The sequence below is a fragment of the Leptosomus discolor genome, chromosome 7, assembly GCF_034619465.1.
Source record: "Leptosomus discolor isolate bLepDis1 chromosome 7, bLepDis1.hap2, whole genome shotgun sequence".
Taxonomy (NCBI): Eukaryota; Metazoa; Chordata; class Aves; order Leptosomiformes; family Leptosomidae; genus Leptosomus; species Leptosomus discolor.
In genome coordinates this window covers 28254479-28280406 of record NC_141397.1, presented here as the reverse complement: position 1 = coordinate 28280406, position 25928 = coordinate 28254479, and the positions used below count along the sequence as shown (strand labels likewise).

Here is a 25928-nt window from a genome sequence, read left to right as displayed (position 1 = left end):
GAAAAGAGTAGATTTACTGTAGAATGAGAACAGCTAAGGGCTGTCAGCACTGACACATCCAACAGAGCTCTCAGAAGAGAAACATACACCTACCTGTTACACCAGGGTATTGATTTTTTTTCTCTTTCAAATGTTTTATTCCTGGATTGGTGAAAGATAAACTAGTTGGATAGTCAGTCCTTTTACTCAGTATCTTTTCTTTTGACGTCTGCTTTTTAAACTGAGTCCTAGGTTGTCAGTTAGGAGGGGCAGTAAAGATTAAAAATCACAGCAGAGAGTAAAAATTGAGTAAAATGAATAGCATTACTCAATGGCATACAGATACTGCAAGGTGGAATGGCATGACACATTTTTTAAATAGTTTACCTCATTGATTCAATCAAGAATTGTTTTTACAACCAGCTACAGCCTTCAGCATTTGTACAAACACAGATGGGTACTTGTAGAATACTATACAAAATAAGTAGAACTGGGTAGTTTGTGCTTCCCTAAATAGCTCTGTGCGCTAGACGGAGCAGTGCTGCCGGCTGGACCCTTAGGGACCTCAGCAGAGAGGCTGAAGATTACCTAGCCTGGCAGACTGAGTTTAGTTATCCTTTTAACACCCTTAGGCAGACAGCTGAGGAGCACACTAGTTTAGACATCATTTGCCACAGTGACTGACCCAGCATCTCTCATGAGAACACAGTCCATTCACAGATATTCAGCTTCAAGATGTAATCAACAAGCTTATAATAAATAATCGAATATTAAAGTGTACAAGAGGCCAGCTATATTATTAGTGGGATGCTTATACCTAGGAGGTGTACTTTTTCTTACCCTTTTAATCTATCAGTGACATGAGATAATATTTAAAATATAATAATATAACAACATTCACGTGAGGTACACAGTAAAGTGTGTCACAGCAAGTACGTGACACGTGACAAGAAATACGTGCGATTCGAGTCTAGCTTTACCAGTGAAGCTGGCGAATATTTTCAGTGGACCGCACAGCAAGAGTGAGAACGTGGAGTCCAGAAACGATGTAAATGAACATCACCAATGGACTAGCTGTGAAAATGTACATGTTTGGACACGAAGGCCCTTAACAACACAAGGCAGGAGCACAAATAGGATGTGACTGTCTCCACTACTCTGAAGAGGATTTGTTTCCAATCTTAATATGAAAAAAAAAAAAAAAGAGCACGCTTTAAGCCTAGCACTGTATGTTCTTTGCCAAAGAGCAGTTATGGTCTCAGTGACATCTCTGACAGCAGGGCAGCTTAATTTACCATCCCTGTATAGATCAACTTGAAGCCCAGCCATAAAAATACCACAGCATACGTCATTTGCTGCAGTTCATTTAAAATTGCATATTCATAGTCTGGTAATTCAGCATTTACTGTTTTTCCATCAGGAGCAACATGAGTGACTAAAAAAGTAATTTTTCACTTGATCAATTAAGTAAACAGGAGTTTTTGCAATGTTCCTGGGAAGTAGTGCGATGAATCGTTTCTCAAAGCTTTCACCTGCCTCGTTGCACTCAGTGGAAGTGTTAAATGTTACTTTACTTGGGAATAAGATACAATTTTTTAAAATCAGATAAACACCACCCCTTCCCCCAAAACAAAGCCTTTAGATGTTGCATAATCATGTGTGGACTGTACAATGGTGTGAATGTGGTTTGTTTATTGTCATTCAGGCTCTGAACTCTCCATTTAAGACCAGAGTGCTAAAACTGCACAAATTGCACTCCTAGGCAAGTAGCTGGAGTTGGTGTGTTCTGGGGCAGAAATGCTTTTGTACCCAGTGTCCCTGAACGTCCCCCAAGGCCATCACAGCCAAACTGGAAGGAAACAGAACGCACAGAAACAGGCTAAGCCTTTCCGTAGCACTGTTAGGACTGGGCTGCTCCAGACTGAAGTCACTTTTGTCTGCAGGTGGGCATTGGCTGCTTTAGGGCCTTAGTAGCTGGCTGGCATTCAGATATTTAGCTGGAACTGCATCTCGCCCCAGAAGTCTGCACTGGGCAGCACACCCAGTCCAAGGCCTCACAGGGAATGAAGTGCTTCAGTGAATAAAAGACTGACTGCCGTCGGGAGGTTGTTAATGGCTAATATTTTTAGAGCGAATTCTCAGTTAACCTCTACCTAGAAACTAAGGGACAGGTCTCAGTTTACAACACAATTGGAACAAAGGGATATAATAGCCTTGTGCTTTAGCAACTTTCAACCAAGGCTTACAGAAAGCCCATCACCCATTTGACGGGGGCGTAATGAGCGTTTTTGTAGTGCTGAACATGAGGTCCATACGCTAAGTGATTTGTCCAGCTAACTCACAGAAGAAACAAATCCAAAGCAACATGCATAATGCTATTACTAACTCACACTACACTCACGGATAAAGCAGCATTTGCATGTATTGAAGTTTAGCAACACACTGAAATTTTGTCTGGTTGAGATTTTGTCTTACTGGTTAATAAATTGATAATTGTATAATGCTTTGACCACTTAAATTAATAGATGTGTTTAGAAACCATAACAGATTATCTTCCTGCATGTTTTATGCCATTCCTACCTTTTTGTGACTACATTTTGTATCATGACCTTACAACATTGTTGTATGCAGAGAGACTGCCCAGCAATTGCATCTCCAAGCAAAAATCAAAATTGCACATCAGTGAAGTACGTTAGAAATTTTGGCTTCTCACTTGTATTTAGATAAATTAATAAACACATATTACATCTTTATATCCACAAAAAAGCCATGGGCATCTTAGGTTGAGGTCGTGCAAACAGAAATACCAGTGTTCTGGACATGTAGTTCTATGAAGACTGAACATTAAAAGCCAGCTTCTACTCCATGATACTGGCTTCTGGTCCTGCAGGAGAACCCATGTCAGTCTGTCAGACCCAGGAGCTGCGAAGGGAAGCTTAATCCATCCTTATACCTGACATCCTGAAGGATCCTGAAAAGAGACAGCCTAGACAGACGGACAAGGAGCAGCAAAATTAGCACATTCCAGAAATAAAAGTACTTCTTTTGATGGACCATTTCTGCTTATTCTTACAGGTGCAATGATGCTGTAAGATGCAAGCTGTGTATTTATAACCATGAGACACACTGCCATGAGCTTTGGATTTTTCCAAGCTGTCAAGTCTTTTCCGGCCTTCAAAGTAGGTTTTAGGCCCCCATGTGGTCTTAGGGCCTGACACAAAGTTTTACCTATCCCAGGTTTGGTTTTCTGTGTTCTATTTAGCCTGGAGAAGAGAAAGCTTAAAGGAATCTTATCAATGTATATAAATGTCTGATGGGAGGGAGTAAAGAAGAGGGAGGCTTTTCCTAGTGGTACCCACTGACAGGATAAGAGGCAGTGGGCACAAACTGAAATACATTAAATGCCACTTCCAAATAAGAAAACATGTTTTTATTACTAAGCACTGGCACAGATAGCCCAGAGAGGCTGTGGAGTCTCCATCCTTGGAGATTTTCAAAACCAAGCTGGATGCAGCCCTGAATAACCTGCTCCAGTGGACCCTATTTGGACTGGCCAACTCCAGAAGTGCTGTCCAGCCTCAATGATTTTGTGACTATAGCCCAGGATCCATACCAAGGGAGTTGCTCGGTGATGCTTAGCAGGTCTGTGAGAGATCAGGAGAAAAGGCTGGGGTAAAGGGGGGAGTACATGCAAAAGGATACCAATGGATCGGCTTGTGCTGGCCAGATACCTGAGGGACAAAAGTGAACAACAGACCAACAAGAAGGAGAAAGGAGGTGGGGCCATGGCTGATCTAGAACCAAAGTTGATTTATGAATCCAACTGTCTACCTCATGACCTAAAGAGCTGGAAAGGCCAATTTAAGCTGCTGAGCCACAACTTCTCCCTCCTCCTCCCCTTTCTCCTCCATCTCTGCTCTGGCTGTTGCAATTGCCCTTGAGGATGTTAAGACCAATCTTCCTTTCCAATCCCTGTTTGTGTAGACATAGAAATACACAAAATATAAGGAACATTAATTCCATACTCAAGAGTCTCTCTATGCCTCACTCACTGTGGATTGTGACATTTAGATTTTTAATTTGGATTTTAATCCTTTTATAAAAAATAAACAAACTCCCTCTCAAAAAAACCCAGAGCACTGAACTTCCTTGCTGTAGCAAAGCTATCCAGTGATTAGAGCAAAGACTCAGTCCACAAATGGATTAAACAGAAAAAGGCTAAATTTGCAAGTTGATAGTTGCAACAAGTAATTCGTAACAAGTCTAAATGGCATCGTAAGTCTGAGATCGTAAGACTTTCTAAGAGGGACCAATTACTCAGACCTATTTATATGCTGGCAGCAAGTGGTTATCTCAGAAATCATCAATGCAGAAAAGGGCCGAGTACATTTCAAAGCCAGACCTCCCCTAAATAACAGATTTCATTTTTGAACGTCACACTTGGAAAATTTCCCTTTGGTGTACACTAGATGTCAGGGTTGGACTGAGAGGATGAGCCCATCCACTCCATCACACAGCTCCGTGCATCAGGCTGGATGCCATCAGCACAACTAGTTTCGCTTAGGAATCATTTTTGTGAAGCACCTGATATTTACAAGGAGCAGTCTGCACAAACACCATCTCTGCCCCACTTTGCTGTATCTAATTCGGGCCAAAAGTCCCAGGCTTTGGAAGATGGAAGAAACATCCTGAGGTATCTTTCCAGTACCAGTGAGTATCTGCTCACATTGTACACCTTCCCCAACTGCAGGAAAAATAAAAAATAAAACCTGTCTAAACCACTTGGGTGAACAGACACTTTCTAAAGGGGCCTCTAATAGACAGCAACTCAGCACAGCATGGACTTGGCTGAAGTAACGTGAGAGCAAAGAGGAACCTGATCAGAACTACGTTTGTAGAAGACATATACGCTCCCCGTGACACTGCAGGTAGGTAGTTTCATTTCCCTGTGCTTTGACTACACAGCAGTAAATGCAAGATGGCAACTTATCTCTCCTTCATGGCAAAGGAGAGAGTGCAGACCAGAACAGCAAAAACAAAAATCACTCACTTTGTGAGATGCCAGTGGCACAAAAACAATAACCCAAATAAACTGTCAGTAGTAATGAAAGGCAAAAAAAAATGTTTCCCTTTTAACTTCTGCAAGTGACCCAGTGCTGTCCACTTGTCCAGAAAACAGTCAGGTAGGACTCTGTTAGGTAAAGTGTTAACCAAAGCGTCCTAAAGGGAAGGAAGTGACACAGAGAGAAAATGTGTTTGGAAGGATGGTATAATTTTGCATTTATATACATCCCATTTGCATAAAACTTTTCAGGGTATTCCACAAGCAAAACACAGTTCTCGAGGAATTCCTAGAGATAAATCACATTTCATGAGCAGGAGGCTTTGAAGTGTATTTCTCTCTGCATTTAGTTGAGGCAGTGACCCAGCCCGGCTGCTGGAGTCACATGTTCTGATGGCGATTAAGGTCAGCATGACAAACATGGAGCACAGGGTAGAACAGATGAAAATAACTGAAATGAGGTGCATCGGAGCACTCAGGTGGTGGAGATGTCTAAGAAAACACTGGAAAGGTGTCAGACCTCAGGGCAAGTGCACTCAGAATTGCAGTGATCCTCTCTAAGGGGCATCCATAACACTGGAAAAACACCCCGGTTCTTTTCGTGCAACAAACAGCCATGATTTTAATGCAACTGTCACGTAACAGTGCTATGTACACTGGCTGGTGCAGTTTTGATGTTGGACATAGTTACAAACCTGTAGTGCATAACAGAATGCGAATTCACAGTGAGTGAACTTTTAGAAAGTATAAATAATAGAATTGGTAGGTAGCAGGGATACTTACAACAGAGAGCAGTCACCCTAGTTTTTATAGAAGAAAATTTGCCTCACAAATCTTTGAGACTTCCTCGGAGGAGTCAATAATGGTTTGCAGTTCTCCATTTTGACAATGTCCTGCTCCAAAGGTTGTCAAAGTTACTGAGCTGTCATAGATTGAAAGAAGATTGTAACATGTACTTTTAAGATGGGTAAATAACTGGTTAACAATTGGGAAAAGAAAAACCAAAAAAACCCAGAGTGGGATGAAATGGTCAGCATTCATAGTAAAGGAGGATTGTCCTATCTGCTATTCAACATGCTTATCCAGAAGATGTGATTTGGAAAAGTTGTTGATGGAAGAAGAAAATAAGCAGGGAACAGAAATGAAGGATGCAAGATGAAAAGAAGCAGAAGAAAAAGAAGAAAAAAAAAGTAAAGAAAAAGAAAAAGAGAAAGAGAACTAGAAAGAGAGAAAGAAAAAGGAGAAAAAAATAAAAATAAGGAGAAAAAGTGAAAGAGAAAGTGAAAGAAAAAAAAAGAAGAAAAAGAAGAAGAAAAAGAAAAAAAGAAAAAGAAAAAGAAAAAGAAAAAGAAAAAGAAAAAGAAAAAGAAAAAGAAAAAGAAAAAAAAAGAAAAAGAAAAAGAAAAAGAAAAAGAAAAAGAAAAAGAAAAAGAAAAAGAAAAAGAAAAAGAAAAAGAAAAAGAAAAAGAAAAAGAAAAAACAGAGCAGCAGCAGCAGCTCACTTCAGTGTCACTGGCAAAGCCACCAAACGAGTGTTGGTGAGAGCAGAACAATGCATACAGGGAGAGGCAACCGCAACTCCATGTGTGCATTTCAGCTATAAATTAACTAGGATTTATTATACATAACTCTACAGAAACTACTACTCAGCACTCAAGGAGGTTCAAAAAGGAAAGTACAGCTTTGAAAGTGTTCAGAAAGGCATGGAAGTTGAAACAGAAAGTGTCATTTCATAAATTTCTGGCATACCTGCATCTTGAGTACTATGTGCAGTATCCATCCTCTTCTTTCAAAGAGATTGAAAAAAAAAAGAAAAAGACATAGAGAAGAGAAGCAAGGAAGATTAAAAAGTAGAGAAGGTTTGCCTGTGAGGAGAGTACAAACAGGACAGAGTTCACTGGCCTGGAAAGGCATAGCTGAGGTGGTATGTAAATCACTGGGGGCCTGGGGAAGGAGGGCAGAGAGTTATTTGCCACTGTTTCTCAAGGTGTAAAATCTGGGGGCAAGAGGAACTTTTTCAGAGGGGGCATGTTCAGCTGTGAAACTCAGGCCCATGGGGCATTCTGTGCCCCAACAGAACAAATGGGATTAAACTCAACTAAAGGAATGCCACAAAAGGCAATCGGTATTGTTTAACGTTCATCAGAGTTCATGCGAAAACAATTTTAACGCTGTGCTATGCCTTCTTTTTCCAACAAGTGAAGTGAGAGGACTCTGTGTACTCCAGCCTCCTACCTTCATCCTCCCGAATACCTATCATACTACAACAGGAGGACATTTATTCTCAGTACAGCCAGTCAAGAAAAAACTTTCCCATGGTGTCTGAAATAGGAGTTGTTGTCTTACCTGTGGTAGGCAGAAGGTCACACTGAGAACACCATAAGGAGCCCAGCAATCTAGGAAAGCGTTTGCTCCCTTAATTTGACAGGAGATAGTGGTATACAATTGCTTCTGTTAAGGTAACAGCCCAATACTTTACTACTAGATAGGCATATGCTGCAATAATAAGGTGGCTATTGAGAACATTTCTAACAATATGTCCATTACACTGTTTAGCTAAATCATACACTTGCTTTTATCTAGAATTGCAGCTGCTGTACCACGCAGTATGGCCTGTGCAATGGTTACACAGTGTCCTCCGTCCACCTGTGAGGAGCGGCATTCCAGAAGATGCCTATTTATCTCTTCTATTTCCTATTCCAGCTCTGGGAAATATGTTGGATCTTCTTCATCCTTCCCCTCTGGTCAAGCAGCTTACATCTCACCGGATGTTCCTCCAACTTCTTGTGGAAGGCTGGGAAATAGTCTCCTGAGCTATGAGTGAGCCTCCTGAGGTGACAGAGCTGGGGTTTGATGGCTGGTGGTAACAAAGGAGGAACAACAATGGTTACCAAGCCTAGCATTCACTTGCTGGTGGACAAAAAATTAATTCCTCAGAAGCTGTGTCCATCCCACTCAGCACAGCCTGTCTGTGCAAAGGAGGATTTCTCAGCCTGAGACCCAGGACTCTTTTGGGTTAATGGGTAGTTACAGAGGGTTAGAAAAAGGTTCAGGAAAAAAGAGATATGAAAATATAGATCATAAACATAGATGTAAAACTCTAGAATAAAACACTGACATCTCAAAACCTAAAATTTGGGCAATTAAGCACTTTGGAACACTTGATCTTGAAATCATGTTTCGGACACCCCAGAAGACTACACCAATGCGAGTGAATCCCAAGGAATGTTCTCAAGGTTAGGAAACAGCAGTTTAGACAGAAAGTGCCAAAAGTGTAAATGAAGAAGCAACTTTATACTTACCTATCTACATGTAGACTGCTAAACACCTCATTGTTTTCAAAGTATCATCAAACAAGATTATTTTAAGGCAATAAATCTGGACTATCACGTTTCCCAGAATTCAGGAACAGGTGGATCTGAGGGGTTTTATATGATTTTCCAGTAAACTACAGGCCCTTGTGAACTCTCAACTCCTTGACTCTGTTTATTTGAATCTATGTCTTGCTTTCTTACATATTTACATAGGTAGAATAAAAAATTAAACATGACTATGACCAAAATGTATTTGTTGTATGCTTAGTTATTATTTGGGAAATAAACAAGTAATAAGTCAATAATAAGCATGATAAGCACTTTAAAAGAAAAGTCATTGCTCTCAGCATGAATCCTAAGAAGCAAAAAAGATTACCCTGTGTGAGCTTGTTAACATCAAATGCCAGAACAGTCACATTCTCATCTTGTTAATCTCCTTGGGTGATTAATCATACTTTAAAATGTCTTGGGAAACAAAAATACTATGGATTTCATAAACTTTAGAAATACACATCCAGATTTCTGCATAGTCATAATCTTTCCTGTTCTCAACTAGCCTAGATTGACATTCATTAAAAGCTTGAAAAATATCCAGGTGAGTTACTGTTCTTTGAGGCACATTCACTTTTCAGATTAATTCCATTTTCTGTACTCAGCATGGCTACAGCCAAACTGTTACTGGATTTTTCATTGCTCAGCATGGGGGAATATTTATTGTTAACTGGAATTTTGCTGGAGTTGTTGCCAGCAGAGATGGCTTGCCTAATAGGTTTAAGGGGGTTCATCCAGAACACTGACAGTGCTGTTTATCATCCTTATACAAGAGCTGATAAAGGGGATCCATGACACTTAATTTGTTCAGGCTCTTGTGACTCAAAGTGGTGCAGAGAAGACTCCCTCAGGACTAGAGTTCTGTTCAGATTTCTCACTGACTTCTTGTGTGACCTGGAATACAACATACACCCCAGTTTTTCCACATGTAAAAGGGGAATGGAAATGAGGATGCTTACCTCATACAGCCTTTGTTGGCTTCAATAGGTTGTGATTCTCAGGAGCTTCATGCATGGAGGCACGGATTAGCTTCATGCATGGAGTGACGTATTACAGGTTTCTAACCTTGATGCTGCTAAAGCATGATTTCCCTTTTTTTTGTTGTTAATTTATGGATTTTTTTTTTTTTTTAAATTATGGCTATCATTAGGGCAATGAAAGCAGAGAATAGGTATTTGGACAGTGTCAGAGAAGACTAGAAGAGTTACACAAGTAGCATCATGCAGAGACTATCTGTATGTCACTCAGACACTGATTTTAAAAGGACACGAGTGCATTAGCGGCTTTGTTTCCTCTGGCCAGCAGGACGCACAACCCAGCATCTTACAGAACAGCAGCCATGCAAACCTCAGATCTGGCCGGGATGACATCCACCAAGTATTTCCTCTTCTCCTTTTTTTGATAAAAATGAACTTTTGATTCTTGAGAGAGGTCAGGACTCTCTCTAGCTGCTTGGTATGTACACCTGCTCTATGTCAACATTATGCCTTGATTTGCTTAACATACCACGGTCATCACAGATGAAAGAATAAATACCAGAGCTGCCACATTGTAGACAAAAGCAAATGAAGAATGAGTGTAGGCTGACAGGAAGATGCCAGAACTAGTCCTCTGGTCCTGCTTGCAGCACTACAGTTAAGGCTCAGAACCAGTCTCTTAGGAGTATCTGTGTGTTTATGCAAAACTCGCTGTCCTCTCCAACGAGATACCTCAAGGAGACAGCCCGAAGACAGCTACTTCTTGGCCAGTCACTGTGACATAAGCTGAGGGTTTAGTAAGTAATTGCCATTTTTTTTCCTGCCCAGGTATGCTTTTTAATCCACTGAATGCATTTTATGCTCTCCTTTATGCCCAGCCAGCTCCTACGTTAAACCTGGCCCTATGTGACAACCTGAACGCGGCAAGCCCCTGTAAGCTCCTTGACATGGCACAAGATCCAACTTTCAGGAATAGGAAGACGGACCACAGCTTGTAGCAAGCTGTGTTCATGAGTGTCACCAGGAACATTAGAACAGAACAGACCAGCACAGTTCAGCCGGAAGGAACCTCCAAGGACCATCTAGTCCAACGGCCCAACCGCTTCGGGGCTCACCAGAAGTTAAAGCTTGCTATTAAGGGCCTTGTCAGCCCCCTGGGCCTCCTGGGCACAGAGCCTGCCTCGGGGCCAGCACCCCAAAGGCCTTCCTCCCAAGGGTGCTGGGCGGAGGGGTGGTGGGCGGGGCTGTGCATGGGGGGGCCTGTCAGTCACCCCACGTCACAGTGCTGTCACCCGGCAACGCGGCAGTCACAATGCCCCAGGGCAGGGCAAAAGGGAGCACCCTGCCCCGTCCCCTGCCAGAGCTGGCCTGCGGGCAGCCCGAGCACAGCTGAGAGGAAACCCTTGAGGATCCCCTTGAGGGATCCCTTCCTTGGGGGGTGCTGAGGGAGGAAGAGCAGCGGCTGGATGAGGCTGCTGGAGAGGAGAAGAACCACCAAGCAACCCCTGGAGGTGCCCGAGGCGATCATCAGGCCCTTGCAGCTGGATAGCAGTGGCCAGACCAAGGGAATGCCTTCTTGAGGAGCACTGCAGAGCTCGCCATCCTCATCCCCCATGAAGCCAGGGGCAGCAGCCGTAAGAAAAGGGATGCAGAGGTGTTGTCAGGGCTCCCTTGGCTTTGGAGCACCCACTGGTGCCCCTGCCAGGTGCAGGAAGGATTCTTGCCCCCAAGGTCGATCGGCCCGGGGGCATTTGGCCACTCTGGGGAGCCCCTGAGGCGGCTCCAGGCTGAGAGAGAACAGGGCTTGGGCATCTCTGGGGAGGCGCGACCAGCCTGTGGGACGAGGGGGCAGGTCTTGCTCAGGTGCTCAGGGAGTAGCCGATCGCCAGCCAGCGCTGGGGTCAGGAAGGAATTTTCCCCCGGGCAGATTGGCACTGGGCCCCGGGGGTTTTTTGCCTTCCTCTGCAGCACTGAGCACGACCACTTGTCAGGGCTTCTCTGGTCCACTGTGGCTGCGTCACGGCCTGCTGCTCGTGCCCCACGAAGATGGCCTCTCGTGCCCTGCAGCTGGGGGGGGAAGGCTTTTTTTTCCTCCACAGGACTAGCAAGTGTCCCCGGGGGTTTTTTGCCTTCCTCTGCAGCACTGAGCACGGCCCCTTGTCAGGGCTCCTCTGGCCCATTTTGGCCAGGCGCCTGCTGCTCGTGCTCCACGAAGGTGGCCCGCGGGCCCCGCATCTGGGGGGAGGAAGCTTTTTGAGCCCCAGGGCAAGCCTTCGTGGTGGAGCCCGGGAGCCGCTTCTTTTCCTCTGCAGCATTGAGCACCGGCCCCTGTCAGGGCCCCTCTGGGCCCTTTCCCTTCGGTCCTTTCCCACTGCTCTTGCCCCTCCCAGGCACCACTCGTGCCCTGGCTCCCTCGGGCTCTCTTGCTCTGTGCAAGCTGGTAGCAGGAGCGAGCTCTGCTCTTCCCTTGGCTCCACTTCCCCAGGGCTTCTGGCTTGTGCACAACAGCCTGTGCTTGGAAGGGCTCCAGGCTTGCTGCCCCAGCCGCAGCTGCCACTTTCCAGCTCTCCCCGCGTGCAGTACAAGCCCCGGGCAGGCACGAGAGCGCTTTTCATGTGTCACTGGCCAAGGAGCACGGCGGTGGAGGAAGTTTGGGAAGGCAAAGAGGATGCTTGTCATCGATAGGTGACAGACGTTGGAAAATTCCCCACGGTACCACACACCTTGTTGTCATCGTCGTCGTCTTTGGTGCGTGGCTGGTCCTGATCCTCGTTCTTCACGTTCTCACCCTCCAGGAAACAGGGGCAGTTTGGCCTGTGTTCCTGCTGCTGCTGCTGTCTGCAGCTCTGGGACTTGCCTTGGCCAGGCTGCAAGGCATCTTTTTTCAAGCTAAACCGAAGAACGCATCAGCCTGCTCCTTGGCTACACATGCCCATGCTGTTAATGCTTGTGAGCATCAGCTTTGAAACAGAGGGAGGAAACCAAGCCAAACTAAACTAAATAGAATAACATAAAAATCTTATTTTATCTTATTTTATATGATAAAATCAATTTTTTTTCCAATTGTGTCCTTTTTCTTATGTGTCCTTGAAAATGCTTTTAGAGCTGATAATCCCCTCTCATTTCATGTTCTTTATCTTTGCACTGAGACAAAGGAGTCGTTCCACGAGGCAGCAGAAGTGCTCATGGCAGCTGGGCTCCCTCTAGCACTGAGAGATGCAGGTGAGCTGCTGGTGGACTTTGGTTTCACCCATGGTCAAGCCCAGGAATAAGCACTGCCAGGGCTTTCTCCTGCACACAGCTGCCTTTGTAAGACTTCCCAACTCCTGGGTGTGTCTTCCTCTCACACACTTTAGATTGACAAGGCATAGATTCAACAGTTAGTGATGAGGATTGACCAACCTGTCGGCACAGTGACAGATGGGATCACACACACATGTACCTGTTCTCATCAGTCTCATTTCTTCAGAACTGAGACTAAACCCAAAGGAATAAAGCTTCCCCTTTTTATGTAAGACATCACATGCAATTTGCAGATAAACCAGTAAGACAATAACAATTAGGAAATTGTGTGTGTGTGTGTTTACAGCAGACTGTTTCTTAACTACACATCAATTAGTGTCTGCTCCCAGCAAAAGCAACCCCTCCGAAACATGTTCTATATAGAGCATAAAGAAGCACCACCAGAAAACAAAATGCATCACTGGACCGTACACATGGAAAATATTGCACTATAATCTACTCCACATCACATGCTCTAAATAGCTGCATGGGAAAGTCCGATTTGCAAACTGTACCACATTAAACAGTTTGCTGTGTAACCCACAGTAACAGGGCATGGGTGGGAAGACACCAGTGTTAAACAGCCAAATAGAGAAAATCCACTGGGTCCTAAACCAATCCTTGCCAAAGCATACTGAGGTGGGAGGTGTCTAACGAAGAGTCAAAACACAGCTAGTCATTTCCATAATGCTAGACAGAAGCCACCTTCCTGTAATTCAATGTGATATCGTCACAGTGAGTATTGCTACTAGAAGTAAAACTGGACTGGCCACACATCCAGTGTCCTTTTGCAAAAAGGGACACTATTAGGTTGATCTCTCCCCTCTCTCAAAGGCGGACCCTCCCTACTGCTGGTTTTCTAATCGTAACAGTTCACACGTTCCCTAAATCAGATAGTTTTAAAGGGGAATAAATGTTATCGTTCCCGAACAGATGAGGAAACTGGGGCACACAAGAAGGATTTGAGCAAGGTTATTCAGCAAGTCAGCAATAATGAAAGGACTGTACCTGGTAGTTTATGCCAAAACCCTCTCTTCTGCATTTCTACCTTATTATAATGGTGTTCTGCAGGCTCAGAACAAGGATCACACATAAGAAGGAATGCGGGATTTGTTATTTGCAGGTACTCATTAACGGATCAATGGGTTAAAAGCGGTATAGCGTTGGAGAAAAAAAAACACCTTTGTAAGCACTGCTTATTAAAAATAAGAAAGGAACCGATGCAAACATGCCAAAATGTATAAAAAGTGAGCTAGTTTTGAAATTAGATCTGTTTACATTAGATGACAGTTATGGCTGTAGCGCGAGGTGAATGTTTCATTCCACAGTTTTTCCTTAAAACAAACTTTTTTTTTCTCCAAAAAGTAAGACCTCTCAAAAATCTCCCTAAAGAGCAAGACCTCTAAATGCCACCTGCAAGAAAATCCTGGGTCAAAATATCCCAAGTAGCCTCCCCTATGAATATAAATATAAGAATTTAACAACTGCCGGGACCCTATGAGAAACAGACAATATATACAGGTAATACTTATTGTCACTGCCAATGATGAGAAACTTCAGAAGTTAAGAGGATGTATTTATGATATTTCCTGTTCCATGCTTTCTATCTAAAGCCTGTCTTGGGTTAGATACCTGGGAGTCCTCATGTAAGCATGCTGCTCAGAGGCTTAAATTTGACTTTCAGTGATTGTCCGTTCTTGTTCTTGAGCAGGACAGTAGTCCATGGAGTGCATTGTTTTACTAAGGGAATACAGTGGTTGGAACTCTCTCACATTCATGGTGTTTTTTTCCTTACTTGCACACAAGTGGTGGCTGCAGCTGTGCCTGGGGAAACAATCTGCTCAGGTGGCAGCTGCGAAAGGGCATCGTGCCATGAACAGCTTGGAGAACATGCTATCACACATTGGCACCTATATATGGAACCACACCATACCTCATCTGCTGGCACAGCAGCCACCGATGAAAATATCTATACTCAAACTTTTTAAGTACTTTGCTTGAAGTTTGGGGTTTCTTCTTGCGATTTCTTGTTGTCTTCCAGCAGACTTACTCTTTCTTTCACCTATGGTGAATTATACATATATGAATGCCCTTGCATATGCATGTGCAAGATAGAAGCTTGTTCACACTAAGCCATTATTTTGTGTAACTGCTTCATATTACCTTCCCTTTCTTCTGACAGATGCGTGGGACAAAGACAAAGGGATTAAGGAAACGGTTATCATGGTGCAATAGAGATAGCAGGATTTGATAGATGGGAAGAGCATAAAAAAAGCTACGCTTGGGTCCACAAAACAGCCTTATTTTTTCCCTTCAGCATCTACATCCATGTGATACAGCCTCAAATTAATTTGCTGATCGAACTAAAACAGTCTCTGAAGCCTGCACTGCAAGTCACAAAACGTAAGGTATTGGTTTAAAAAAATGTGGTAAAGACCATTACAAACAACTGTTCATTTGTTCAACCCAGTAAATAGGTTTAACTTTTTTAATGTGGTGTGTAAAAGGCACGCCATACCTGGAGAAGAAGTCATCTGTTGATGTCCATCTCCCAAACTGGAGGCACCGAGTGCCTATTCCTAAAGCTGCACATATAAGCAAATTAGAGTGAGGTGATACTGACTGACCTGGCAATGTAAGGTGGTTTGTTGAGGAACCCGAGCCTGGTAATTCAGCTGAACGTTGCACTGGACCTTTAAAAAGAAAGAGTAGTTTCAGCAGAGATGGATGAATGGTAGTTCCACCAGCCATGAAAATGCTTTTTGTAGTGCAGCCACCACTACAAGGTGTTTGCCGTCTTCTTTCTGAGATTTCTTATCCGTGGTTTTAGGCGTGACTAACTGGGAAAGTAGCCTCACTTCCGGGGACCTTTCTGTCTAAAGCAGTCAATAGCAAACATGACTTTCTTCTTTTTATCATTTACTGGGTTTGGGTGGAGATACCCAAGTTATTGATTCTGGAAGTTTCACGTTCTTAAGTTTTGAACCTATGAACTGTTGCCAGATCTCAGACACCTTTCCCTTCAGCCACCTCCGTGTCCTCACAGAACTGGCAACTGCCAGTTCCATTGCCCGGCACGGCTCTGAAGGCAGTTACACAGCACTTACCTTGCTTCCGTGGTGGCTCAGCAAGCGGCTGGAAACACCGGTTGGTAACGGCTCCGGACATTTATGTCACTGGCTATACGTGCCAGAGAAAGGACTCCAATACTGTGTTTGCCAGTGGAGGTGAGTCACCCAAATCGTTAGATGCCTTTTCCAAACCACCTTTTCTCCATTCTTGCTTGTGGGGCAGTCAGTATTTTTGATTTGAAGATCACAGTCAACTACATCAACACCCTCAATACCTAACAGAAATTGGCAGCTTGGCTTCATCTCTACTGGCACTGGACAGGAGGTACATGCAGACTCAAACCAAGCTGGTAAGGTACAAGAATACAAGCATGTACACTGGCAAGCACATTGCATGTTCTTCAGGAAATCAATACCAGTGAACCTCCCGGGGAGGAAAGGAGTGAATTAAAACTGGAATTTCAGGCAAAAGGAGATGCACAAAGCCTGTCATACTTGTATTGAGAATCTCGGAAATTTACATCCTCCTTAGGGAGAATGGCTGGGTCTCTGCAACTCTTTAGCATGATTTTTTTCTTTTTTAAGGGAAAGATCAAATAGAAAAAAAGCAGCGGTACAGGGAAATTCTGATCATTACTTGTGTGGTGTGATTACTACCGCACAGACACCGCCCACATCTACCTGTGGAATAAGATACCTTGCAGAAGGTGCTACGTAGGGATGTAGATGAAATGCTGTGAAAGGAGCAATATGAGCAATACGGAGCTCAGGACACCAGCCCTGTGGGATCGATACTCACACTCCAAGTGGCACAGAAAAGAAAAATCACACAAACAAGTGTTTCAGTGGGCATGAACACGGTGTGCTGTTGTTGGTTTAGATGCTCTTATGGGCAAGAGAAAAGGGGAAAGGTGAGGTTGACATATCTAATCCCCAAACAGGCAGAGATTTACCTCTGGGGTCTTTAAATAAGCTATTTGAATTCTCTACCTCAATTTCCCTGTCATTAGAAATTAGGTAACACCACTAACTCCTCCTCACTTGGGCCAGTGGTGAGTAATGACTGCTGTCAAAGCAATGTTCCCACTAAGAAAAAAAAGTTGACTATTACTAGTATTCTATGGGGAGCTGGGTGCTGGGAAGCAAAAGGCAAGTGCCATGCCTGGATCGGATGTAGAAAGCACCAGAACAAAATGAACCCTTCTACAACTTTAATTCAAATGGAGCAGAGACCTCATTATTTTTATTTGGTAATAGGATGAACATACACAGACTCAGTTACAGAAAAATTGGAATGTTGAAAATGTTTTATACATTTAGAGACCACAAGCCTCTTTTTTCAATTAAGGAACTAACAATAAATACATATTGTTTAAAATCATTCTCAGAACAGTTGAGAATACTTGGAATTACATGGCATCATTCATTTCAGTTTTGCAATTTTTTTTTCCCCTATGAGTCTTAACAAACCAAATAGGGTTTCTTCATTACCCCACCCACCCTGTCCCAGGAGCAAACTTGCGCTGAGTTTTGCTTTCAGCATGTGTTTTAACTTGTTTTCTGTTACCTGGTGCAAAATAGTGTAACAACCTGCCTCTTTTTTCCTTGAAAAAGTTAGAGAACAGGTGTTATCAGTTCTGCTAATATAAACATACTGTAAAGTTTATATTCAACTTCATACATAGAATTCCCTGCAGAATACCAGCTGAGAAAAGGTTATATTACAAGACCAAGATCCTTGAATTTGGTTAATTTCCCCTGATCCTTCCTACCAATAGGTTTAATGTTTCTTAACTTTATTTAGGACCTGTCACTGTACCACAAGAGCAGTGAAATCTACTGTCACAGATAAGCCACAATGTCCACCCTTCCTCCCTGCTGAAGGTAGTCAGTGCGCTAGGGTATGACTTTGAAGTGCCTACAAGAAGTAGCATCGTCAGAACGAAGAGAGATATATAGTCAGACACGTTGTGGTGGAAGCAGCTCCTACCACAGCAAAGGAAGACAGTGCCATCCTGATGCATTGGCTTTACTCAGACAGCCCTGGGTGTAGTTAGCTGTGTATGTTTCGGTTATTCAGTCTTTGGCCCCAGGCACTGCAGTGGGACCAGCAGGACTTTGCATGCAGCTTCCTTTGATTTCAGTGCAACTAAAGATTGATCAGGCCCTATGTGTTATTTCGCTCTAAGCTGATGTTGCAAATACAATGGCTCTTGTCTATTGGGGAAGAAGGGGGAGGAGAAAAGGGAAGGGAAATATTCCTGTGAGAATCTGGGCCTGCAGACAACCAGAAGGTCTGGTAAAAACTCAACCAGAACCCTACAATAAAAATAGCAAATATTTAAAAAAATTGCATATAAAAGTGTATAAAAATATTATCCAAGCAAGAAGAAAAGGAAAATGCTCACTCTGTCATTCTACTGCTATAGGTTTTATCACTAGAAAACCCCAATGGCCATAAATAATTTTGTTTGATAGATGCACTCCTACGACCACCAGCAGAGACGACGGGATTACGTATATTCCTCCTACCACTGGATAGCTTCTAAAACCAGGGTGTCATGAGTACACAGCAGTCGATACATATGCACTGGGGAGAAATCGAAAGAATACAAGATGCCAGGAGTGTGTCGTGAGGCTTGTGGGTGAGTGCTGTCATGTGCTTAGGTATGCAGGTAAATACATTGCTTAAAACCGAGCATCAGGTCCTCAGCCAGCTTGCCTGGAAGTCGCTCCGTTTTCTTCTACCTGGTGGTCAAGTCACCAGAGCAGGGAGAGCTGATGCCTTGAAGGCAGGTATGTGTCCCAGTCCTGCTTGGGTACAGATCAGAACCCTCTGTGCTTGGTGGGGATCAAAAGAGACACTGCAGCAACAAGAAGGCAGTCCCAGCAAGTGGAAGTGCGTGGCCAGTGTTTCATTTTAACAGAAAACAGCAGCATTGGCTGTGGTCACCCACCCTGCTCTGGCTTTGATCACAGTAATCAGGCAGGGAAAGGGCTGTCTGTGGAAGCAAGCGAAGCACCACATTAGCATGCACACCTCACACTAAACAGGGACTGGAGCAGACCTGCTCACATTGTGGGTAACACAAGTGGGAAAAAGCTCTGTACCCACTTCGGAGGGAGCCGAATTTATGCCTTAAAATGTGAAAGCCTGTTTTTTTCCATCCTTTCTACCTGGCCAGCACTGATGCCCACTCCCTGGAGTGATTTGCATAGAGTCGGTGCCACAGGGCTCCGTCTCGTCCTCAGCCAGCAGGTTTGTGCTTTTGAGTGTTGGTGTTCAGACACCACACCAGCACAGCTCTGAGATCAGCACTGGCTCAACACACACGAAAGCACAGGATTGCACTGTTGGTTGTACTTATTGGGTGAGGTGATGGATTGAAAAAGAGTAAAAGGACTTCATTATGCTGTCATTTCCTGAGCATAAATAGCTAACATATGGTATAGATCATCAGAAAATGATGAGTTGCATCATTATAAAGTAAAATGTGAGGAAAAAGGAGCCAATAAGAAATATGTAAGACCATCTCATGATTTCTTGGAGATAGACTAGTTTATTCTAGTTGAAGCAAAAAAAAAAGTAATGTCCTTGTCAGGTTCCATGATTTCTAATTTGAATAGAATCTTGTGCTTTTCAATTAAAAGCCACGTTTGGGACCCACTGTAGAATTTGCAAGCACTAATGGTGGAAGTATTTGCCTTTAGCTAGGTGAGCTCATGGACCTTCTGATTACAAAACAGCATGGCACTATCATCTATCTAGTTTGAAATATTTTTGCTTCCAGACTGAGCTTGTAAGACTTTGTAAGTACATAGGCAAACATGTGCATATTCAAAGGGTAGTTTGCAAAAACACCACCATATACCATTCCCCTCTGGCATAACCAACTACATTTTGGAAAGTTTCTCTCCAACCACAAAATTTATGCTTGAAAAAAGAAACATTTTGAAAAAGGAATTTGCCTCATTCATTCACCCATCGGGAGCCAAGCTCCCAAATTCCAGATTCATTCTGATGCTAAATGTCCTACTGTATTAATACATAGTGTGTTTACACCAGCTGGAGCTATACAAGAGGCCGCACTTTTACATATATATCAGTCTGCCTAGATTGACTACTCTGAAATATGTTTCAAGTGTAAAATTGCAAAACTTCTTTTTTTAATCTACCATCTATTTTACCACCTGTAAAAAAAAAGTTGGCTTCTGGAATCTATCTTTTTTCTCAAACATGGGAAACATTAGTGGCATCCATCACCTTTTTATAATTAAACATAGAAATCTGACCCTGTAACTTCGAAAAAAATAATTACGTCGTTTGTAAGGAAAGCTGGTTGACTCCAGCATTTTGAGAGGGTCTATCACAGGTTTTTACGTTTAAAAAAATTAATTTAAATAAACCCAAATACCTTCTTTCACATGTGTGAACACTTCTTGCATGTTGTCACAGAAATGCATGGTTTAAATCACTGATTGAGTGCAGCCCAGAGAACTGTCACCCTCTGAGTCATTTCAATAACGAACAGGATACAATGAGGGTGGTGAAGCACTGGCACAGGCTGCCCAGAGGTGGTAGAAGCCCCATCCCTGGAAACATTCAAAGTCAGGTTGGACGGGGCTCTGAACAACCTGATGTAGCTACAGATGTCCCTGCTCCCTGCAGGGGGATTGGTCTAGATGGCCTTTAAAGGTTCCTTCCAGCCCAAACCATTCTATTATTCTATGATTCTATAAAAACATATTGATTTTCTCTTTTTTTTTAAATTGTAGTGTGTGCAGGAGTTCAAGCACTACATCACCATGAGTCAAAGTTCTGCTAATTCCCTGCACACCAGTCCTAGCTAAAGGAAAAATCACTGATAGGAATACTTGCAATGGTATCCCTCCCTATTTTAAGGGGGTAAAGTGCCTGCATTCTCCCTCTCAGATTACACAACAGTTTCTGGGAAGCAGAAGACGCCTGGTGCTCTTCCAGCAAGGCAGAGCTTTCTGAGAGCACCAGCAGTCCCTGCGCAGAGGCGGAAGAGTGCCATCTTTATCACACATCTTCCTAGCCTGTGCCACCCTCCATAAGAAGTGTTCTGGCACCAGATGACCCTTTTGTGCCTACTGGTGGGCACTCCCAAATAATTTTGTAGAATTTAAGCATGAAGCAAACGGTATGGACCCTGTATTTGCAGAATTTCTGGCTTATTCATTGCTTGTATAGTCTTACTGGGGATGGAACAGGAAGGCATCTGAAAACATAATTTCTATACATCTGGGGATGTATAGAATGTTAGGTAAGGACATAAAAACAGAAATACTTTCTCATTCTTTATAAATATAGGCCATTAGCTGATGAACACCTAATCCTTTTCCACCTTTTTTTTTTGTTTCCTTTTGCGGAATAAAATAACAGAAAGCAGTTCTGTAATTTTTTTATTTAATTTTTTATTATTTGTTTACACAATTGCACAGTGGCTAATCTCTAGTTTAACTGGGAGGTCTCTAAACATAACTATTCCTTGTCTCACAATGCACTAGCACAATGCTGCAGAGTGTTCCAGGGAGGTGGGGGGCGGAGCAGGGGAACGTAGGTGTGATCCTGAGAGGGGACCTCACGATAGATGCTTTCATCTGGCCTAGTCTCTTCATAGGGTTTTGATTTCTAGATTTCACTTTATACGTTTCCCAACTAATAGATTTCATGGAGATTTTTTTTACATGACAACAAAAAATACTAAAGAATGCTAATAAACCACTGTAGTTTATTTAAATAATTTTAAAAGCACAGGAGAATGTTATAGCTAGCTCTGACTGCCTGTATATTACAAAACATTTTGCTGCATACCTGTGTGCTGAGATTGGTAACTTTGACTATAACATCTCTTCCAGAATGGCACTCTGATCTGCAGACCCCAAGAGACAGCAAATCCATCACTTCCCTTATTAGCTCCTGCCGGTGGTGAATAACCCTAACAACCAAGGAAAAACATTTTCCAGTTTGATTTCACACCTTTGTGCCAGTGCATGAGAAACAAGAACTGACCAGTCATGAATTAAGCAGTCTGTCTTCGCTGTCTGAAAGAAGTCACTCCCAGAAAGAAAGAAAATATATACCAGAAACTGATGAAGAAAAAATTTTCTTTTTAAAAAAATTATTACTATTCTACTGTGCATAATCTAAGGCATCTTTAGTCACTGTATATTAGGTGAGGTTAACTTAAAAAATATTGACTAAATCATCCTGTACCTCTGACCAACCACTCGGTGAGGGTATGTTCCCTCTGACTTCAGGGAGAAGCGTGACTAAGCAGGGACTGAGTCACCGCTGCGGTATTTAGTTCCGCATTATTGATATTTCATCAATGTCCTTTCAAAGAGCCTGGTCAGGGCTGGAAGTCATACTCAACCACTCTTATCAGGGCTGAATGCTGATGGAGGTGGGGGAAAAGGGAGGTGGGAAAGTGCTACGTGGTAATGCAGCCCTCTGCCTGTCACAAAACATGGAGCGTGCTCAGCACTGCCTGAGGGGCCACTCTCCTCCCAGCACTCCGCTTTCCTCAGAAAATCTACCCCAGAGCTACCATTGAACCAGAAGCTCATGAATGAGAACACTACATGCCCTTATATTTATTTTATTTACATGAGCCGGTTCAGTGAAGCCAACTGCGAGTTCTAAGAACTGCAAGAGTTATTTTTGTACTTCTTCCTTCTGAAAACATGTGATTGAAGTGCAGCCTTTTCTCAGCATGAACCTAATCTAAATCTCTGGCTTTGAACAAACTCAATCTCTGGTGTCCAAAAAAGAACTCAAAATGTCTCTAGCCTCTATAATCAAAATCCCTGATACAAACACTCCTGAGTGAGAAAGTATTCACGTTTAAATGTGGATCTAAGCTGAGCTCACTGCTGTGATTTTCGCTAGTGTTGTGGGACGCTTGTCCCTGTACATGCACGGTTTAAGCAGGAACAGAGACCCAAGCTCTAATATAGGCTGGTGGTAAAGTTCTGTGCCTTTGAATATGGAAAGAAAACACTGAAGATTTACCTTCCTAAGCCAATGTTTTGCATGTTCTCTACATAGCAAAGAGCCATGACAGCAGTCTGATTCCTTCTAAAATACATACACGACTAACACAGCAAGACCTGATCTTGAACAAAAAGGAGTTAGACAAAAACAGTTGTATGTGTATGTACGTGTCTCAATTTCCACAGACAGTAAAATTACTTACAATTAACTGCATCCCTCCCAAGATCCCAAGCCAGAAAAGAACTTAGATACATGTTTGACAATTCTCATACAAAGATACCTTCCTCAATGAAGGCCTGAGAGAGTTTTTTAACTTTTCTTCTTTAAAATGGGCAAAAATGATAGCTACTTTCCATGTGTCTAATTCCACTGGATGAGACAGTTTTATCCACTGACTCCAGCAGTGTATTTAGGACACACTTTTTCATTTTGGTTTTGTCTGTCCATACTTCTCCAGCAACGCTTTTCCTTTTCTGTGGCCTGTCCATTCAGTCAGTGGTGAAAGAAAGACCACATTAAAATAAAAGTAAGAATTGATCCCTGTGGCTCCCTGCTGTCCTACTTCTCTTAGCTCTTCAGGTCAGACAAAGCGTTGTTACTAGTAGCCCATGAATAAGTGTGGGAAAGAGCTCGTTATCTGTAATCTCAAATTAAGGTAGGCATGGCCAAGCAGTACATTAGTCCATGCTCTCAGAGTCTGACAACAAAATTTGCCCCAAGGGAATATTGCTCTCATTAATTATTCCTTTCCTATTACTAACTGCAAAACCAGAACAAAATCAAGGGTTGAGTGAGTCTGCCTGCTGGTGAGAAACAAAAACATTTTGCTATCATTGCATCATCTGGGAAAGACATAAAATCCTAACAAATGGTCAATGACTCTACACATTCACCATTCTTATTAATAAAATCTTCTATGGTGAGAGAAAAACTGATGTCAAATTCTGTCTACCAGCAACTGGAAAATGCTCTTGAGGAGAAGAAAAAGAGTAAAAGTATTATCAAGTTTTCTTTTCTTTTTTTTTTTTTTTTTAATATTCTTTTGCATCATCCTAGTGTTGGTTTCACAAGGTGAGGCATAGCAAAGGGCAGTACCAGCTTTTGAAGATGACTCTCATCTATTTGCTTGACTTGTCCAGAAAAATCGATCCATTTGCATCAGGAAATCACCACTTTGGTTTTTTAACAAAAAATTTCCCAAAACAACAAAAAATGCACACATACATGAACAAACAAACAAACAAAAATAAAACTGTCCCAAAAAACCAAGGCCCCCACCCTAGAACCCAGAGTCATTAGCTGTGAAGTAGCCAGTGGGAGGAGGAGTGTTTTGAAAGTTGTTTAACGCCTTCCCCAGAAACTGGTCTTTGTGGAAGGAGGAGGAGAACAGGAATGAAGAAGCTCAGCTAAAATGATGAAAGAAATTTGCAGTCTTTTTATATATTTTTACTCTTCCGTATCTGGAAAAAAAAAAAAAAAAAGAAAAAGAAAAGTGTCAAATGCTGCCTTCTTCCCTTTGTCCAAGGAGCAGGTAATCTGGGAAAGAAAAAGAAGGGTATGAGTTTAGACAGCCTCATCTCCTCCAAGCAGTGCAGCTGTGCTTCAGTGTTGAAAGTCTGCAAGGTGAGGTGCACCAAAGCAATACCTCTTATTGGTTCGACTGAAAATATCATTCTGTCCTACACAACGTAAAATCCATTGCTCTCAGGCTAATTCAGTGGGAATCCAACCTTCAGCATCAATGGGATCATGTAACAGAGTCCAGGATGCTTAGATCAAGAGATCCCAATAGGTTTCTTTGCTGGAGGGCTCACCCTTGCTCACTAGCTCTTTCAGTACCTTTTTGCTCATGAAAGCAACAAAGCTGTACATGTGGTTTGAGGTGAAGAGAAGAACATGCTCCAATCACAAAACAGCACTTTTAAAAGCCCCTGTCTCCCAAAGAGCTTGCAATGAAAAGCACAGCCTTATGTATCAATAGGTGCCTGAGATCTAACAAAATACGTGCATTCTACAATCTGCTCAACTCCTCTGTCGAATATGTCTAATCCTTTGGCCTCAAAATTAGCCTATATTTGACTAACATTATCCTGAATGTACAAACATAACTGCTTTCTATGTAGTTGTACAACAAGTGAATCTTCATGATAAACATATCTCCTTGAGGAAGAAATGTGGAGAAGAAACATTTTCCTTTATTTCTACTGAAAGAGGGCAGTTTCTAATGAAAGAGGACAGTCTATCCAACCCTGCTTGTCCTCTCCTTTAGAAATCTTCTGGAAAAGCTTCAAACAAGAACATGAATATTTTACTCTGTATTTTCTGTCCCAATCAGTTATCTGAATACACCTGGCACTCTGCTTAGCTACTGTTATTCTGACAATGCTTACGTCAGCAGTTTGAAACTGCATTTGAAAGGGTCTCTCAACCAAGGAGATTCGGCCCATCAGGGATGAATTCGTCTGAAACACTGGGCATGCCTTGGAAGGTGTGCCTATGTCAGAATCTCTCTGGGTCGCTTTCAGAAAATCAGTTTCTTTTCCCTTCAATAATGTATTGCCCTTTTTTTTTAAAAAAAAAAAAAAAAGAAGTAGTATTTGGGCAAAGTAAAAAAAAAGAACCGGCAAAACAAAGATCCAAGGCTTTGCTGCTGTATTGCATTATCTCTGATGAATGTACGCAGTAGCTGCACAGATGTTTTAGTGAGTTGGTACCTTTTTCTTCCACTGTATAGTTATCAGGGGGAGTTTTCCTTTCAGGAAAGTTACTACTACAACACCTTGCTCTCTGATGCATTTCTAAGGCACTGTTTTAAAGAATTAGGCTTTCAGCACTTCACTGGATTTATTTAGACTGAATTGTCACATTCCCAGCACTACCAACAGCGTAATCTACATAGGCAATAATAACAGCCATAACAACAGTACTACACTTCCTTGACATCTCCTATCTAAAAAGTTCAGCCTGATGTACTGTCATTAACAGGATCATAACAATCCCGTGAGATATACCATTAGCCACATTTTAAAGAGAAAAGACTGACCCAGAAGGAAAGGTCATCATTTGGGACACATCTTTGAGCAGTAAATGTTTCCAAATCTCTTAAACGATTTGCTGAATCACACCAGGAATCTGAAACAGAGTTCAAAGTACTACCCAACACTCCCTACC

The 25928-nt window shown here is 42.5% G+C and overlaps 1 protein-coding gene across 2 annotated transcripts in view; it reads right to left on the bottom strand.

Moving 5' to 3' along the window:
• Positions 1 to 7728: 7728 nt before the first annotated feature.
• PDE1C (phosphodiesterase 1C) overlaps positions 7729 to 25928 on the bottom strand; it is a 308568-nt gene continuing 290368 nt past the window's right edge. For both annotated transcript variants that reach the window (XM_086467641.1, XM_086467642.1), the window contains 2 exons: positions 15293 to 15358; positions 7729 to 7898 (listed from right to left, as the gene is read on the bottom strand). In XM_086467641.1, the coding sequence (XP_086323767.1) occupies positions 7729 to 7898; positions 15293 to 15358 (236 nt within the window). The remainder of the gene's footprint in view (positions 7899 to 15292; positions 15359 to 25928) is intronic.